At 52.5% G+C, this 16,399-nt stretch overlaps 1 protein-coding gene across 2 annotated transcripts in view; it reads right to left on the bottom strand.

Moving 5' to 3' along the window:
* Positions 1 to 1,461: 1,461 nt before the first annotated feature.
* Positions 1,462 to 16,399, bottom strand: part of KCND3 (potassium voltage-gated channel subfamily D member 3) — a 208,193-nt gene continuing 193,255 nt past the window's right edge. Inside the window, exons 3-8 of one of the 2 annotated variants that reach the window (XM_032881445.1) lie at positions 11,900 to 12,062; positions 6,088 to 6,189; positions 5,646 to 5,735; positions 3,996 to 4,052; positions 2,595 to 2,842; positions 1,462 to 1,896 (exon numbers count right to left, since the gene is read on the bottom strand). In XM_032881445.1, coding sequence (XP_032737336.1) covers positions 1,695 to 1,896; positions 2,595 to 2,842; positions 3,996 to 4,052; positions 5,646 to 5,735; positions 6,088 to 6,189; positions 11,900 to 12,062 — 862 coding nt within the window. In that variant the 3' untranslated portion in view covers positions 1,462 to 1,694. The remainder of the gene's footprint in view (positions 1,897 to 2,594; positions 2,843 to 3,995; positions 4,053 to 5,645; positions 5,736 to 6,087; positions 6,190 to 11,899; positions 12,063 to 16,399) is intronic. The other variant, XM_032881446.1, reaches the window with a different exon arrangement.

Genomic DNA, 16,399 nt, shown 5'->3' with positions numbered 1-16,399 from the left:
CTGCAACTAGGGAGGGTGGAAAGGGGCTTGTCACGAACCCTGAGGCCCACCTGCCCTCCTATATGCAGTGAAAATGGTAGGATTCCAGAAATGCTTTCCCAGTCCCACCAGAGTGCCAGCCACTTGAATGGGCTCTCCGGAAGTTACAGTCACAGTCCCTCCCTTGCACGGAGGTGATCAGGCTTTGCCCCCACTTCAGTTACCTTCTGGGACATCAGGCCCAAAGACCCTTCAGACCTCGCATGTGTTTCAGGCCAGGTATGAATCATCTAGAATTGCTTACTTGCTTTCACACTTGGACGCATCCTCCATGAAGCACACAGTCTTTAGTCTGCCGGAGCCTCTGGAGTTACCTCAGTCATAAGGTAAGTCGGAAGCTTGCCCCTTCTGCAAGAAACTGCTTATGGGGCCTTTTGGCAGAATTCTGAATGGGCTTTATGATGGGTCCCGAAAGAAGGCTACAAACCAAGGAGCTCCAGGGGCCCACTACAGCTGTGAGCCCTGGGTTCTTCTGTTCTGTCTTCAATGGCCCACACCAGACTCGACTGTGTGTCCTAGGTCCTGGCTAGTTCCTGTGTCAAGATCCCAGTGTGAAAAATCCGGTCATTCCCTTTCCCCCCACCCAGAAATGGAAACTGCAAACACCACTGGTTCTAATCGTAAGGGAAGCACTTTGTTCTCTAAAGAAGACTTCCCTCCTCCCTAAACTCTTCTGCTTTGGCTTTATTCTTCTCTCTTCCACAGCGGCAGTCACACAGCTCTAACTCCCAGGCAGGAGTCTGCAGGTGCTTGGAAGTGGTGACGGCTTTCCTAACATGTCTCAGGATCACTGGGGTCCATGTAGAGACAGATGGCTGGACACAGAGAACAGCCAGGGGGGTGAAGCAGAGAGGGACAGAGACAAAGGACGGACAGAGGGTAAGTGTTGCTGTGTGGTCAGTTGGCAGCTCTGTGCAGGTCAGCTGGGCAGCGGGGTTGGGGGGGCCCAGGCTCAGTTGACCTCATCCACCTGGGGGGATGGAGAGAGAACTCAGCAGTAACTGACTTCTTAGCCTAAAAGCCTCTGCTATAAAAGAAGGAAAAAAACAAAAACAAAAACAAACCCTCACAAAATGCATTGTTTTGGTTCAAAGGTATTGGGTCCATGGAGAAAAATATTTCACAAAAATCCGTTGATGTTTTGTTTTCCACCTTTTCCCATGAATAAATATTATCCATTAAGAGCCTTGAAAAAGGTGCTTAAATACACAGTGTTATATTTTCTTCCTGTTTTGCATGTGACAACTTGGCCTCCGTGCTGCTCTTGGTCTTGTGTTTTCCTCACCGGGGTCTCCAGAAACAAGAGTTACTGGGTCTGAGGATCCCCCCTCCAGACCCTGTCCTGGCACACAGCCTCTCCACCACCCCCCGCCATCCCATCCCCTACCCCCCTCCCTTCCTCTGGCCCCAGCGAGATGCAGTAGTACAGGGCCAGGGCCAGGGCCACGACCACATCCACTCCCACGCCAGCAGCAGTGAACCTCAGGTGCCCCTTTGCTGCCTCCTTTCCCTTCCAGGCACAAGTTTCAGTGCTAGGGGTGCAACAGGGCGGGCAGAAAGAGTGGTGGGGGGGAGGGAGTGGTCCCAGTGGCCACCCACCCACATGCCAGCCCCCTTCGCTCCCACTCCCCGCACTGGCCCTCTGTCCAGTGGTTTTACAAGGCGGAGACCTTGACGACATTGCTGGCTATGGAAGGAATGTTCGTGTTGGGGCCCGGGCTGGCAGGGGGTGGTCGACTTTCTCCCTCTGGGGTTAGCGCTGGCGGGGTGGGGATGCTGATGATGGCTGTGGTGATCTGGGATGTTTTGCAGTTTGGTCTCAGTCCGTCGTCTGCTTTCAAATTAAGGCTGGAGCGACTGGGATAAAAGAAGAGTGAGTTGGTGACGGTGCTTCTTGCTAGTGTTCCCAGCGTCCTTGGCCCTCGCACGTCTAGTTCCCAGTTAACTAGGAGGAAGCTCTGCCGTCCCTCTGTCTCTGGTTTTAGTAATCAGCCTGTCGCTATCCATTCTAATTATTATTTCTAACAATTACAAAGTCACGTATACTGGGCTTTGGAATTCAGAGTACACGTTTCTCTCCCTGCCATAGAACTGTTCCCCATCCTTTGTGGCATTTGACTTTTGTTTTCCCTGAGTTCCTTGCAGCTCACTGGAGGTAGTGGGGAGAGGCCTAAGAGTTCTCTGCCTCTCTCTGGCAGAGAACGGAGGGACAAGGTCAGTCTATGGTTCAAAGTGAGCCTGGGATAAGCCATGTCTAACAACTGTGAAAACTGGTTCCCCGGGAAAATGATCCATTCTTTGCACTGGGGAAGTTTCTTTCTTTGTTTTTGTTTGTTTCCCCAGTTATTGTTTCTGGTATCTAAGCCCAAGTTGGGCCTAAACCTGCTAGAGTACCCTCCCAAGCAAACAAAGGGCCTTTGGGTTAACATGCAAGGATAAGGAAGGGGGAGGGGGCTCGTGTGTTACCTAAGGGGAGAGAGGACTCAAGGAGCCTGTTCCCTTCTGGGACTGGCAGGACCAAGCGTCGGGGAGTGATGGGGCTGGAGGCCACGCACCTGGTAGTGAGGGAGGGCTGCTCACTGCCCTGGATGTGGATCGTGCTGAGCTCTTGCATGCTGCGCAGGCGAGTGGCCGGCAGGTTGGAGTTGGGCAGGTGCGTGGTCTTCTTACTACGACGGGAGCAGCAGGTGGTCGTGAGGCCCGGGTGACTGGACAGTGAGGGGCTTCTCGTGGACGGGTAGTTCTGCATCGAGCTCTCCATGCAGTTCTGCTCAAACATCTGCTCATCTATGAACTCGTGGTTCTGCGGGAAGCAGAAAGAGAAGAAGTAGGAAAAGGAGATGGGAAGGAGGGGGACAAGTCCCCGTGTGGCTGCCTGCCTCTGTCTGGGCCTTGAGAGGAGGGCTCCCAGCTGCCTGGAGCACGGATAAGCATTCGGGAGGGGTGATATCCCACAGGCATCAAAGGCAGAAAGAAAAAGATTGCTATGGGCAGCGGTGGCCATCAGGTGGAAGGGTGGGGACTGCAGCTGTTAAATCATGGGATGTACACTCCATCTGCAGCTTTGAGCTGATGGGACACAGAGACCTGGAGGGATTTAGTGGCGTCCTCCGAGCTAGCAGCAGACTTGACTTACTCTGTGGGGTTTGCACAGATCTCCTGGAGGCAGCCGGTAAGGAGTTGCTAACCTTGGGGAGTAGGTATGCTAGGCTATCTTAAATGCTGGGTTGGATTTAATGGGTAAGATCCTTATGAATCCTGGGTACGTGTGAGCTATAAACTTTTAAAGGCACTGGATTATTCATGCAACTGGGGGGAGATTTGCTCTTGAAGGCCAAGGGGTCAAGCTGTCAGGGTTTTGATTTCCTTTAATTATTGTGTTTTCCGCCCCCCACCTGATTCTGGGATGTAAATCCTTACTATATCTGGAGGCACAGTTTTCCCTAAGTCAAATGTAAGCAGGGCAAGGAATGCTAACAGCTTCCTGGCGTTGAACTCGGAAAACAACAATAACAAAAATGGCTGTTTAGTCGTTTGCTCAAGGCGACTGAAAATCTATGGCATCAGTGGTCCGGCAGAGGCCGCCAGGCTGGAGAGGAATAGCACAAGAAGAGAGAGTACAGAGATAGACCAGCCCTGGCAGCCAGGACAAGTCCCTGCAGAGCTGGGGAAGGGGCCCAGGGGCACTCACAGGAGACCGCATGGCCACTGCATTCTGCCACCCTCTCCAAGGCCTTGGGGAGGTCAAAGGAGGGAAGCAGAAAAGCAGTCGGGTAGTTCAGCGCCAACACCCAAAGGCCTGAGCTGCTATTGCGGGTGGCCGTAGAGGTAGGAAAAAGCCCCCAAAGAACTGACAGCACATGCAGAGAACCGAACCGGGGGTGAAAAGAGGAGAATCCACAGACTCAGAAGAATCAGAGAGAAAAACATCAATTGAATTTTTTAAAAAGTGATACCTTGATGGTGGAGGTTCGTACAGATAACAGGGGATCACCCACAAGATAGGACGACCCCTACAGGACAACATGCCGACAGAAGATAAAAACACCATTGATTGTACATTCCAGCATTCCCAAGCTCAGTTCTGACATTCAGTCCCTCCGTCCCAGCATTCCGCCCGTGAACCCGACATTGCGCCCTCGCTCCCAGCATCCTCACTCCTTCGTCCCGACATTCCACCCCTTGGCTCCAACACGACCCTGTTCAAACCCTACCTTCATTCCTTCCATCCCAACATTCTGCGTCTTCTAGCCCAACATTCCTCCCCTGAAGCCCAGCATTCCATCTCTTTCACCCCAGCCCCCACCCCGGCCCCGCAATCCAACATTCAGTCCCACAAATTCAGCATTCCACGCCTTCAATGCCAGCATTCCATCCCACCACCTCCCAAGTCTCCGTTCTGCAATGCCAACATTCCAGCCCCTCAAACCCGAACATTTTTACCCATATCCTTTCAGTTGACACATTCCACCCAACACATGCAACTTGGAAAGGGCAGTTGGGTCTGGGCCTATCCCATTGGCAAGCTCCGAATTTTTTGACAGAAGTTCTAGATACACATATACAGTTCTTGACAGTAAGACACATTCGATAAATCCTGGAAACTAGAGTTCTCCGAGTACTTTCCCGTTTTGGAAGCCCTCTTTGGGCTCGACTGCCATCCACAGTGTGCCATCCACACTTGGCTCATAGTAAGAGTCATCTGACGTCTATTCCCCTGCATCTAGAGTCCAGGATATGGGACATTCAGAAGTAGAAAGCTCCTTCCCTAGGGTGCTGAGCCCTGACTGTGGGCTCTTTGGGGAGGGCGGGCCTCGAAAGGAACAGGGGAGGACTGCACTCTGTCTCTCTTGGGTTGTCCACCCGACATATCCTCTTCCCTTCTGTTCCTCATGCTTTTTGTCAAGGGTCCAGGGTTGGCCCCACTGCCCTTCCTTTCAGTCTGTTTGTGGGGCACAGGCAACATGCCACATTCCAGCTACGGCTTCCTAAACCATGGCTTTATTTTCACAGTAATTCTTGGAGCATCTGAACTCCTGGGCCCTACAGGATGACTAAGAGAGAGCAGTACTGATGGACTCCCTGGCTCCAGAACTATGGGCACAGCCTCCTTCGTTCACTTTTCTTTAAGGAGTGATGTGGGGAGGGACCCACACACTGCATCAACCTAGTCCCAGAGACGGGACAAAAACCGAGGCCCTTCTCCACTCTCCTGTAGCAATCTAGGATAAATTCAGCCGAGTTTTGAAGAGTGATGTGCATCCGGACTGAGAGGCAGAGCACTGGGAGGCTCTCAGTAACCATGAAAACAGGCTGTAGGGGCCATGTAGGAGTGTGCAGAAAGGCTCGGGGCAGAGACCTTCTATGCTGTGGCAGGACGGAGCTGGCCCCCTACCCTGGAGACTGCGCCCCCCTCCTTGGGGTCTTCCTCCCGGGGGTTGACAAGGACCTCGTTGCTACTCTTTGGATCTGAAGGCAGACTCTGACGTCTGCAGCCTGGGCCCAGGTTGAGGATGTGGGCCCAGAGTTCTCGCTCCGTGAGCTCTGGCCCTCAGAAGGGAGGGCGGGGGTCGGAAACGAGGCGGGCGCAGTGGGCTGGGACTCACAGTGGTTTTCTCCAGGCAGTGCAGCAGGTGGTGGTGCTGGCTCTCAATGAGTGATGTGCTCTTGCCCATGTGTTCCTCCTCTGGGGTCCCCTAAGAAAAGGAGAGAAGGCTGAGGCTCATGCCAGTGGCTCCTCCCACCTTCCCCGTGGATTTCATTTCCCACAGGAGGTGGGAGGGCGCCAGAGAAATCAGGATGATCCACATTTCAGGGTCAACAGAGAACAGCTCTGGGGCTGGGGGCCCCGGGTCTACAGCTGGGTGAGGGGGTAGTGGTGATAATCCAGTGGGAGAAGTCTGTAGAGGGGTGCTCCCTGGAGAAGGTCTGGAAACATGTCCTTCTTAGGGTTCACACTGGGACTTTGGGGAAGGTGGTGCCCCGGGGAAGAGAAAAGAAGCCCTTCCCCCCTTCCCCGTCCCCAGCCCAGGCCCCGCAGGCGCCTACCATCAGCTCCAGCGCCTCCGTAAGGAGCCCATTGCGCTTGCTGTGCAGGTAGGCGTTGGAGCTGCCTGTCTTGGCCACACGGATCCTGGCAAGGCGGGCTTTCTGTGATCGGCAGAGGAAAAAACCAGTGAGTGAGCCTGAGAGACCAGACAGCAGGCCTGGCAAAGCCAGTGACAGCAGGCCCAGGGGATGCCTGAGGAAGGGGAGGAAGCGGCTTCTTCCCAGCCACACGGATCTCTGTTTGTAGACCCCAGCGCTGGGTCTGAGGCTCTGCATACCCACTTGGGGCAGCCTGGTCCTGGTCAGAGTTCCTGGGGGTCTCACTCATCTCTCCGGCTTTGGTACAATTCCAGCAGCAGGAATACCTCTCATCAAAGCCCTCCCTCCTCCCAAAACCTTCATGAACCTGACCTACTTGGTATTGCACTAGACTATCTCTCATCTCTAACTGGACGGTCAGCTCTAGAAAGGAGCGTGTGTTTGAGCTCTCCCGACGCTCCCCGAGGGCCCAGAGCTCTTCCCAGTATCCAGCAGCTGCTGGATTAACATCAGTTAGTTAGGAGAAAAGCAAGGAGTGTGCATCTGTGCCCTTCAACACGTCTTCACTTCTTTCCTTCTTTCTGTTTTGTCCGTAGTGCTTATTACTAAGGGAGTATACGGTGTCAGCATTTATATCGCTACTTCCTCACAGAATGTAAATTCCTTGAGGGCAGGAGTTTTTTGTTTTGTTCAAGGATGAATCCCCTTGGCCTAGACATTTTAAAATCAATAAATGCCTTGGGGGTGCCTGGGTGGCTCAGTGGGTTAAGGCCTCTGCCTTCAGCTCAGGTCATGATCCCAGGGTTCTGGGATCAAGCCCTGCATCGGGCTTTCTGCTCAGCAGGGAGCATGCTTCCCTTCCTCTCTCTGCCTGCCTCTCTGCCTACTTGGGATTTCTGTCTGTCAAATAAATAAATAAAATCTTAAAAAAAAATCAATAAATGTCTTGAAAATCGCATGTCGGTTTTGGGGAGTGGATGTCTGCATGGAGGGGCTGATACACGTTTGGGCTTGTCACACCTGCCTGTAGGAACGAGAGCAGGGGCATGTGCATGTGATGTGGTGCCCAGCCATGTGTGGGAGAGAGGGGAGGACGGAACGCATTTTCACACACCACTCTGGCTTTAACTAGAACAATGGGAAACCTCCCCGGCCCCAGCCTAGGAGACCCCAAGCAGATCCCCTAAAGGATGGCCTCGCAGTATCTTAAGGCAGAGTGGGCGTGGCTGCTCCTCTCCTTCCTAATAGGCGTGATCACTGTCACCATGACAGCAGCCGACCACGGGAGGGTGGGGAGGGAGGCCCAAGAGGAAAGAGTCTTCAGAAGGGTTCTACTGGCGGTCCAGGCTCCTGGGGTGTAGAGCCAGCTCTAGGTCCTGGCCGCTGGAAGCAGAAGAGCCCACAGTGACTTACGGGTCTGTCCTGGGGCAGAGCAGTCACAACCTTGCCTCTGTGAAAGTTCCACTGGCACTTCACCACAGACTCTGAGCAGGACAACTTCCCTTTCTAGTCTACCTCTCCCCAGCACCGGGAAGTGTCCCTTCCGGGGGGGCCCTGCTGGGCTGCTACGTGCTAAAAAGAGGCCAGGTATTAGGATTCAGGCTGTCAATAGAAGCACAAAGGACAGCCTGGGTCTCTGGTTTCCTGTCGCTTGCGTGTCCCCATAGGGACAGCTTGACTCCCTTTCCTGGCCTCTTGGGCCTGGCAGACCTGCCTGGGAATCGGAGGAAGAGGGCTTCTCTGGATGGCCAGAGAGCAGAGGGGGAATCCAGCGGGGGAAGGCTGGTGAGGAAGCCCCGTCGGTCCTCTTCTCTCTGAGCCAAGAACTTTCATCCCTGGCCCAGCTCGGTGCCGGTCCTCCCCACAGCGACATGTCCACATTCAAGCACGTTGCTCATTTCAGGATGAGGCAGCTTTTGCCTTGGGTGAGGACTGGGTGTTGAGAGCTGCATATGGAAATCCAATTGTGTCAAGCTCATTATAGCCTTATATAATTTGATTGCACCACTTAGAGCCAGACCTTTCTCGTATCTGGGGTCTGTCTTCATTACTTTCTAGAGATGAAAGATTCTCCTGTTCTCCTCTGTGGCACTTCTTTTAATCTTATCTTACCCTGGGCTCTATTAAAGCAACAGATTGTCATATCGAATGCATAACACTGTTTAATCATTTCCCACACGGGATAAAGAGGTTTGCAATGTATTTACAGAACCCTAACCCAGCACATGAAATTCGGTGAGGATTTCTCGTTTGATTTGGAGCTCCTGAGAGCCGTGGTCTGGCTTATGCGTATTTTTATCTTTGGCATCTGACACGGAGCTGTGCGCGGAGCAGGTGTTCAAGCCAGGCTGGTGAGGACCCAGGAAGGGGGACGGACCTTCCCAGTTGGACACAAATCCATTAATAAGGCCCTGGTCATGGGCTCATCCCTGTGTAGACTGTGTCAGCCTCTCCCTCTTCCACAGGCCAGGAGCACAACGTGAGAGGTTAAAAGAGAATGTGGCCATCATCTAGGATATTTTGAAGACAAGAAAATGGAGGCTATGAGTAGAAGTAACGTCTCCAGGGCAAGGCAGCATGCTGGGGGGACTTCTGCGCAGGTCTCCCTACCTTTAGGCCAAATGCTTTCTCCATAAGGGGCCTCTCCCTGAATTTCAATGCCTGCTGGGTAAGTTTCTAAACCGGATGAACTAGGTCTGGGAAGGTTCAGTTTCAGCAAGGATGGAGATTCCACGGTTGGATAAGAGGTCTGGAAGGAGGATGCTCCCACTCTGGCTACGGTTCCAGGTGGGGTCTGGGCCACGAGAACTGACATCTCTTGCCCCAGCAGAGGCAGAAGAAGGACAAAGAGGGAGAAATGGAAAAAGCCACACAAGAACAAAGCCAATTGCACTCTTGGGTGTTCATTCTGTGAGAAATGGAAAGTCACGTTCACACAAAAACCTGTTCACGAATGTCCACAGCAGCTTTACTCATAATAGCCAAAAATGTGGTCGTGTAGCCCCGTGGCGTGTGATACATCCAAGCCACGGGTTGCTGCCCAGCAAGAAAATGGAACGAACTATTGATACAGACAACCTGGAGACATCTTCAGGAATTATGAGAAATGGAAAAAAAACAAAAACAAAGAACGAAACCCTCCAAAGGTTACATACTACACAAATCCATTTACATAGCATTTTTTGAAATGGAAACATTGAGTAAATGGAGGACAGGTGAATGGTTGCCAGGGCTTAGGGATGGGACAGAGGTAGGGTGGGAGAAATCCTTAGGGTGTTGGAATGGTTCAGCACCTTGACGGAGGTGATGGAGGCATGAAGATGCCTGGTATCAAACTTCACACACACACACACACACACACACACACACACACACACGGAATACTGGGGAAGTCTGAATAAGATTCATGGATTGTATCAACATCCATACCCTGGTGGTGATAATTTTATAACTTACATGTGAATCTGTGCTTAGCTCAATAAAAATCCAGATGTTCCCTTCTCTCTGTCCACAGCTAGACCTCCTCACTTAATCTTCAATTCACTTGGCTTCGAGAACCCAGCCTCTGAAGCAAATAATAGTGGAGTTCGTTTTGGTAACAACCCCAAGCAAACCAGTCATGAAGGGAAAAGATAACAACTTTTTAAGCCTTTCCTTTACAGTGGAGGCCGGGGAGTAGAGTTTACCTTCACAGCTGGGCTGACTAGCTCCTGAGTATGTGGTCTGGGCTGAGAACTAGCAGCTTCCCAGACCTCCTTCCTGTCCCAGCTCTCCACTGTCACTAACTCTCCTGTACCTGTCTTCTTCGCTTCGCGGTGACACACTCAGGACTGGAAATGGTGGTATTCTTGCATTCTTTTTTTTTTTTTTCTTGCCTCTCACAAGAAGTCCAAGGTGAAAGAGACCAAGCCAGCAACCTTGAGGAGAGACAGTATCCAGTCGAGGTGAAAACACTGTAAATATTTACTCTGATTTCAAAGGGAGAGGGACAAGGGTGGGAGGGAGGCAGAAGGAGGGAGAGTCAGTCTTAGCAGCTGGAAGGAAGGATACACCAAGGCTGATCCCTCCTGCACTGCAATCATACAAGATGGATGAGCTTTTTAAAGTCCCAGCCGGAAATGACCACTGTTCTGTTCCTTGCAGGGCGAACCAGCAGGGAATGCAATGCTCTTGAGAGGTAGGTGAGGATATGGGCACAGAGGGAAAGGTAGCTGTGGGAGCAGATGAAAGCCCAGCCTCCCTGGGGATTCCTTTGACCCTCCCCCACTGGACCAAACCCCTCTGTCAGCCCAGCCCCTGGGGAGTGTGGCTGTAGGACCCTTGGTCCTTTCTCGAGGACAGAATAATGAATTAAGACATTGTCTGATATTGTCCAACACTGACCCGCTGACTCGAACAGGGAACGAGATAAAGACTTCTATTTCAGAGCCAGAAGATCGGTGTAAGGCAGGCTGGCAACATTACAGAGCCAGGTCAAGATAAGTCAAAAGATAGCTCAGCATGGGCTGAAGAGGGGATCACAAGGTCACGCAAAAGGGACTGTGTTGGAGGTGGGAACTGATTGGGTTCATTATGTAATTGCATAACATATATTATGAAGAAATATTATATATAAATTGCCAGACGTTTCAGAGCTAATGTTCATGAACGTAGTGACTTCATTTCAGACAGCATATACAGATGTGTTCTGAAATTCTGGATTCCTCTGATAGGTCAAGGAGGCCCAGCTACTTGGTGTTCCCCCTGTAAATGGGAGGGCAGTAGCAGGGGTCGTCGGGGGAGGAAACCACCCGCCGCGCACACAGGGCCTGACACCCCGCAGGTGCGGGAAGATTGTGGAGTGAATGAATGGCAGAAAGAATAAAATAAGGACATGAAATCTCCGCCCCCGTAAGTGACTCTCTCGTCAAGCCCTCCCCCCACCCCCACGCCCCGCTACCCGGGAAAGATCTGAGTGCGCCCCCTGGAGGTTGAGCGGCTGCTGAAGGGGTACCTGTTTCAGGCCAGGTCAGAAGAGAAATGGAAAACAGTCCCCATGGTCCTCCCCCTTCCTGATAGGAAGCTGGTCAAAGTCCCGACCCCAGAACCTTCACCGGCAGATGCCCTAAGAATGCACCAAAGCCTTCAGGCGCTCCTCCTCGTTCCACCCGCCAGTGGGGGTGCCTGCCTTCAGAAGCAGCATACACTGGACATCACCACAGACTTCTCTCAGGACCAACGGCTCTTCTCCTGCTCATCTGGGCCGGAACCCCAAACACCCCGAAGTGACCAAAGCCCATTTTGCCATTTGTCCTGGAACTCAGCAGCTCCAGAATGCTCTCCTTTCAGAGTATTTGCTTTCCGTCTCAGCACACTTCTGTTTTCTCTGTATGTTCTGTATGGGCTAGCAGACGGTTTTGGAGAGCACTTACGTGCCCCAGTAAGCTCCTGGCAGGCACAGGAAGGGGTCCGGGGCACTGAGAGTTGGTGGCTGAGGTCTTGAAGGGGAAAGCCAGGGGGCAAGGAAATTGCACAGAACATCCAGGAGGGAGAGAGTCAGCTTACGGATGATGGATGGCTCACCGCACTTGGCAGCTGAACGGGGCTTGGAGCTGGAATGTGGGACACTGGTGGGTAGGAAGGGACACGAAGCTGCCTTACCTTCCAAAGCCAGAGGGTGTCTGGGTAGAGATCTGCCCTGGAGGTCCAGGCCTGGTGACCTGACCGTGACCATGGTATAAAGCCCAAAGCAGAGGGCCAGGCCCCTGTCTGAGCCACCCAGGCTGAGGCTTACCTTTTGTGCCCTGCGTTTATCGGCTCTCTGATTCTGGTGGTAAATCCGGCTGAAGTTGGAAACAATCACAGGGACCGGCAGGGCAATGACCAGGACGCCACTCAGGGAACAGATGGAGCCAAAAATTTTCCCTGCAATTGTTTTGGGCACCATATCTCCATATCTGAGAGAGAGAGAGAGAGAGAGAAACAAGTGTGAGGAAGAGGGGTCCCTTGGGAGACAAGCCTGGCTTCCCTGCCCATCACCCACCCACCCATCTATCCATCCATCCATTCATCCCTTCATTCAACCGGAGGTTGAAGTGCCTGCCGTGTGCCTACTGTGACCTGGGAGGGAACAAAACAGATAAGATCCCTCCGTTCCCAGGGGCAACCACCCACAAGGAGAAGACCATGAGAAAATAAGGGAACACATAGAAACACTGACTTGTCGTTACTTCTGTGAAGACGAGAGAGATAGGTGCTGTGCCAAGCAGGGGCAACACGACCAGGAACAGCCTCTCTGAGGAACTGACACTTCAGCCAAGATGTAAAAGTAAAGGATCAGGCCACACACCTCACTTGGGGAAAAGTGTGCCCGGCAGAGGGAACAGAAACGCAGAGGCCTTGGCGGAGGGGGGAGCATGGGCGGCTCTGGGAATGACTGCAGGCCCGCTGGTGGCGGTGCGGGGTGGAGGGTCGCTACAAAAGGAGGTCGTGGCCACCCCACAGAGTGTGGATTTTGTGCCAAGTGCTGCAAGCCACCGAGGATGAGTAGTAGGAAGAAAAGCAGCACAATCTCATTTATGTTCATACAAATAACAAATAATAAACCCACCCTCTACTCACGCGGAGACTTCTCATGCACAAAGCCCTTCTGCACGCTTACCTCCCACCAGCTCCATGGACGCCGTGGACTTTCTGTCCTCAGCCCCACTGTGCAGACGAGGGAAGTGAGGCTCACAGGCAGGGGGCTGCCCACGTTGGGGCAGAGGCTGGGATTAAAACCCGTTCCTCTGGCTTTTGTCTGTTTTCTACCAAGCACACTGTCTCAGAGGGCAGCCGTGAGCTCCTGAACTCAGCACCCCCACAAGCTGCGAAGCCACCGGGGGATAGTGCCGGTTCCTCTCAGAGCTCCAAGAAGCTCTCCTAAGTGCTTCACAGCCTGGTGGCTGCCCCTGGGGACCAGCTGGGCCTGGCTACTGCTCAGCCCCGGGAAGGCAGGCCAGGGCCTCCCTCCTCCAATCAATAAGGGACTCTCCACAGTGGTGAAGCCTTTAGCCTCTTCTTTATTGAGATAAATTAAAGGATTTATTAGGCAAAGAGCTGTGATGACTCTTTTGGCCAAAGCCAGAAACTCCATCTCCCCTCCCCCCGCCCCGCCCTCTGCCAGGTGGAGAAGGACCAGGAATTGCTGGCACCGAAATAGAAATAGCGAGGCTCAGAGTCCCTTGTCCTGAGGGGACCTAGGGGTCCTGAGGACTCAGAGGAGAAGGGGAGGGGATAGGGCGGATCTCCTCAGGAGTGTGACGTCCTCCCCTCCTACACACCTAAGGGCTCTGTGGACAGACAACCTGCCAGCCAATGACACATATTTGGTGAGTGAATGAGTGACCTCATTTAAGCCTCTCGACACCCCGTGAATTAGGCTCCTCTTTTGCGAACGCTCTGCCCTCTCCTTCGGTGTCTTGGCCCCTTGTCCTGGCTTCAAGCTCTCTCTGTCAGGCCACTGACGCTAAGGCCTGAGGCCACTCTTTGTGGGAACCCCAACATTAGACTGGCCCTCTCTGCCATGCCGCTCAGGAGGGGCCTCGGAGAGTGTGGTCGAGACCCTGGCTTCTGGACTCAGGTGACATGGGTTCAAGCCCCACCCAGCTCATCATCACACCACCGCACAACCTCAGGGGAATGTGACTTTGGGTCTCAGCCTCTTTGTCTGTCAAGGGGAGACAGGACGAGTAACCCGGACCATGATCCTTTGGTGACACGTGCAGCTCCGTAAGCCATCCACAGCCATTACTCAGGCCCAGGCATCCCAGAAACCGTGGTTTCTAGGGCTGGGAAACTCTAAAAACACAGCTGCTTGTCCCACGTTCAACTAATCCCGATGAGGAAGGAAAGGGGGTTGCCCCTAGAGGCAAATGATGTTAGCTGGGATTTTCGGGGATGCGACTGAAAGGTGGACATCGAGCTCATGGCCGTGGGTGGAAACGAAGCACGGCAGACGTGTGTCAGCACCGTGTCAGAAAGGCTACATTTTGGGGGTGATGGGGGCTGGTGAAAAATGCTAAGGGCACACAGAAAGATGGTTTTATCCCCTGGAAGAAAGAGTGAGGAGTAGATGGTCTGCACAGATGGTTTGCTGGTGACAGATGACAGAGCCAAAGCAGGACAGCCCAAATCCCGTGCACTCTCTGCCTTCTCTCCGCAGAAGAACAGGCTTTATCTGAGAAAGGCTGAGGCAAATGTGGGGCGAAAGGATGCGGAGCTCGAGGGAGAGGAGGGGAGAGCGGGCGAGTGGCCAGCTGTCTTCACTGGAGGCTCCTCACAGCCCACCTGGAGCCCACCCCAGGAGACAGGAGGGAGGCACAGATGGAGTTGTAGAGCCTTGCCCATGACAGCTGAGAAATCATGGCGCAGCGCAGAAATACCCAGAGACTGGAGGTCCCAAACCGCTGTGTTGATATTTTTGAAGACGGGGAAAGGAAGTCTGAGAAGCCACAGACCAACAGGCTTGGCACCCTCAATTCTGCCATCCAACTGCTGGCAGAAATTCGAGAACAGATTATTAAGCGGACAGCTTGCGAACGCTTGGAGAATGAGCCGGATTGCTCACTAGGCACGCATCTGGCCAAATTAACCTTATTTCTCATTTCGGGAGGGTTTGCTGGCTGATGGATCAGGGGACGGCTGTGTCATGATCTTCGCAAGGTGTGTTCTTGTCCCAGTTTTTCATACCCTTGACAAGCTGGAGGAATGGGCATGGATGGCAGCGCGGTCAGGAGGGGCTAAACAGGCACCTCCAGCCTTCTGGCGCTTTCCAAAGATGACCAGCAGCGGTCCGAGGCCAGCGAAGGAAGTTCGTGGCTTTCATGCCAGAAGGGTCTCCTTTAGCGAAAGGGTAAATAAGTAAACGGAATAAAGAACGGATTGAGAGCTCGGTCTCCAGTGGTGTGTTCCAGAATTTCTCAACAACTTACATAAAGCCAGAGGGAGGCAGCATGGCCTAATGATTGAGAGAGGAGACTGGAGATAGGTCCCAGGTTGATCCCTGGCCCCACATTACTTACTGGTTAAGTGACCTTGGGAAAGTTATTTAAGCAGAGTCTCTACCAATATAAAATAGGTTTTATATACCTAACTTACAGGGTTGTTGTAATAATTAATGAGATGACTCAGAAGAGGCACTTAATGCTATCTCTGGATACATGTAAATTCTCTACAAATAGCCAGTGTGGTGGGCACCTATTGTTTTTTCTGCTAATGGCCTAGCCATCTAGCAACTGTGCCCTCCCCGCCATCACGAGGGAAACTCTGCCCAGAGGAACTGGTTCTCAGAGGGGATGCCGTATTCTTACAAACCTTGCCCTCTGCCCCTGCTCCCACCAGGCACAGTTAACAGGTTCAGAATGAGGCACCTGACTCACGCTGGGTCAGGGACCGTCTGTCCTGGATTCATTTGTGAACAACTTTACTGACCTATAACTTATATACCATATAATTCATCCATTTAAATCCTACAATTCAATGTTTTAAAAAAGATTTTATTATAAAAGATTTTATTATAAAAAAGATTTTATTAATTTATTAAAGGGAGAGAACATATGAGCAGGGGGGTGGGGCTGAGGGAGAGGGAGAAGCAGACTCCCCGCTGAGCAGGGAGCCCGATGCTGGATCCCAGGACCCCAGGATTATAACCTCAGCCAAAGGCAGGTGTTCAACCGACTGAGCCACCCAGGCGCCCACGGTTCAGTGTTTTTCAGTGTATTTCCTCAGTTGTGCTACCATCACGACAGTCTGATTTTAGAACATTTTCGTCACCTCCACTCCCCCCCAAAAAACCCACACCCATCAGCATTCGGGGGATCAGCCCATCCCCTCACCCCTCAGCACCAGATCACCACTAGACTACTGTCTGTCTCTACGGACTTCCTTTTTCTGGACATTTCATGTCAATGGATCCCACAGTATGTGGCCTTCTGTGTCTGCCTTCTTCACGTAGCAGAACGTGCTAGGGCCTCAGGTTCGTCCCTGTGGTAGCAGGGGACACTATTTCAAGCCTTCTTATTGCTGAATAATGTCCCATTGTACGGATGTCCCGTTCTTCCTTTCCCCCCGAATCCGTTTAGGGCCACTTGGGTCATTCCTGCTCTGGGGCTCTGACGAATCCATTCTGCTCTGAAGATCCGCGTGTGCGTTTTTGCGTGGAGAGGTTTTCCTTGCTCTCGGAGTCCCACGGTAGCCGCGTACTTCACAGCGTAGGGGACTGTGGAACTGTTTTCTTTTTTTTTTTTTTTTTTTT

The sequence above is a fragment of the Lontra canadensis genome, unplaced genomic scaffold (genome assembly GCF_010015895.1).
Source record: "Lontra canadensis isolate GAN:19392208 unplaced genomic scaffold, GSC_riverotter_1.0 scaffold75, whole genome shotgun sequence".
Classification (NCBI taxonomy): Eukaryota; Metazoa; Chordata; class Mammalia; order Carnivora; family Mustelidae; genus Lontra; species Lontra canadensis.
The sequence above is the reverse complement of the archived record's forward strand: the minus strand, read 5'-3'. Positions and strand labels throughout refer to the sequence as shown.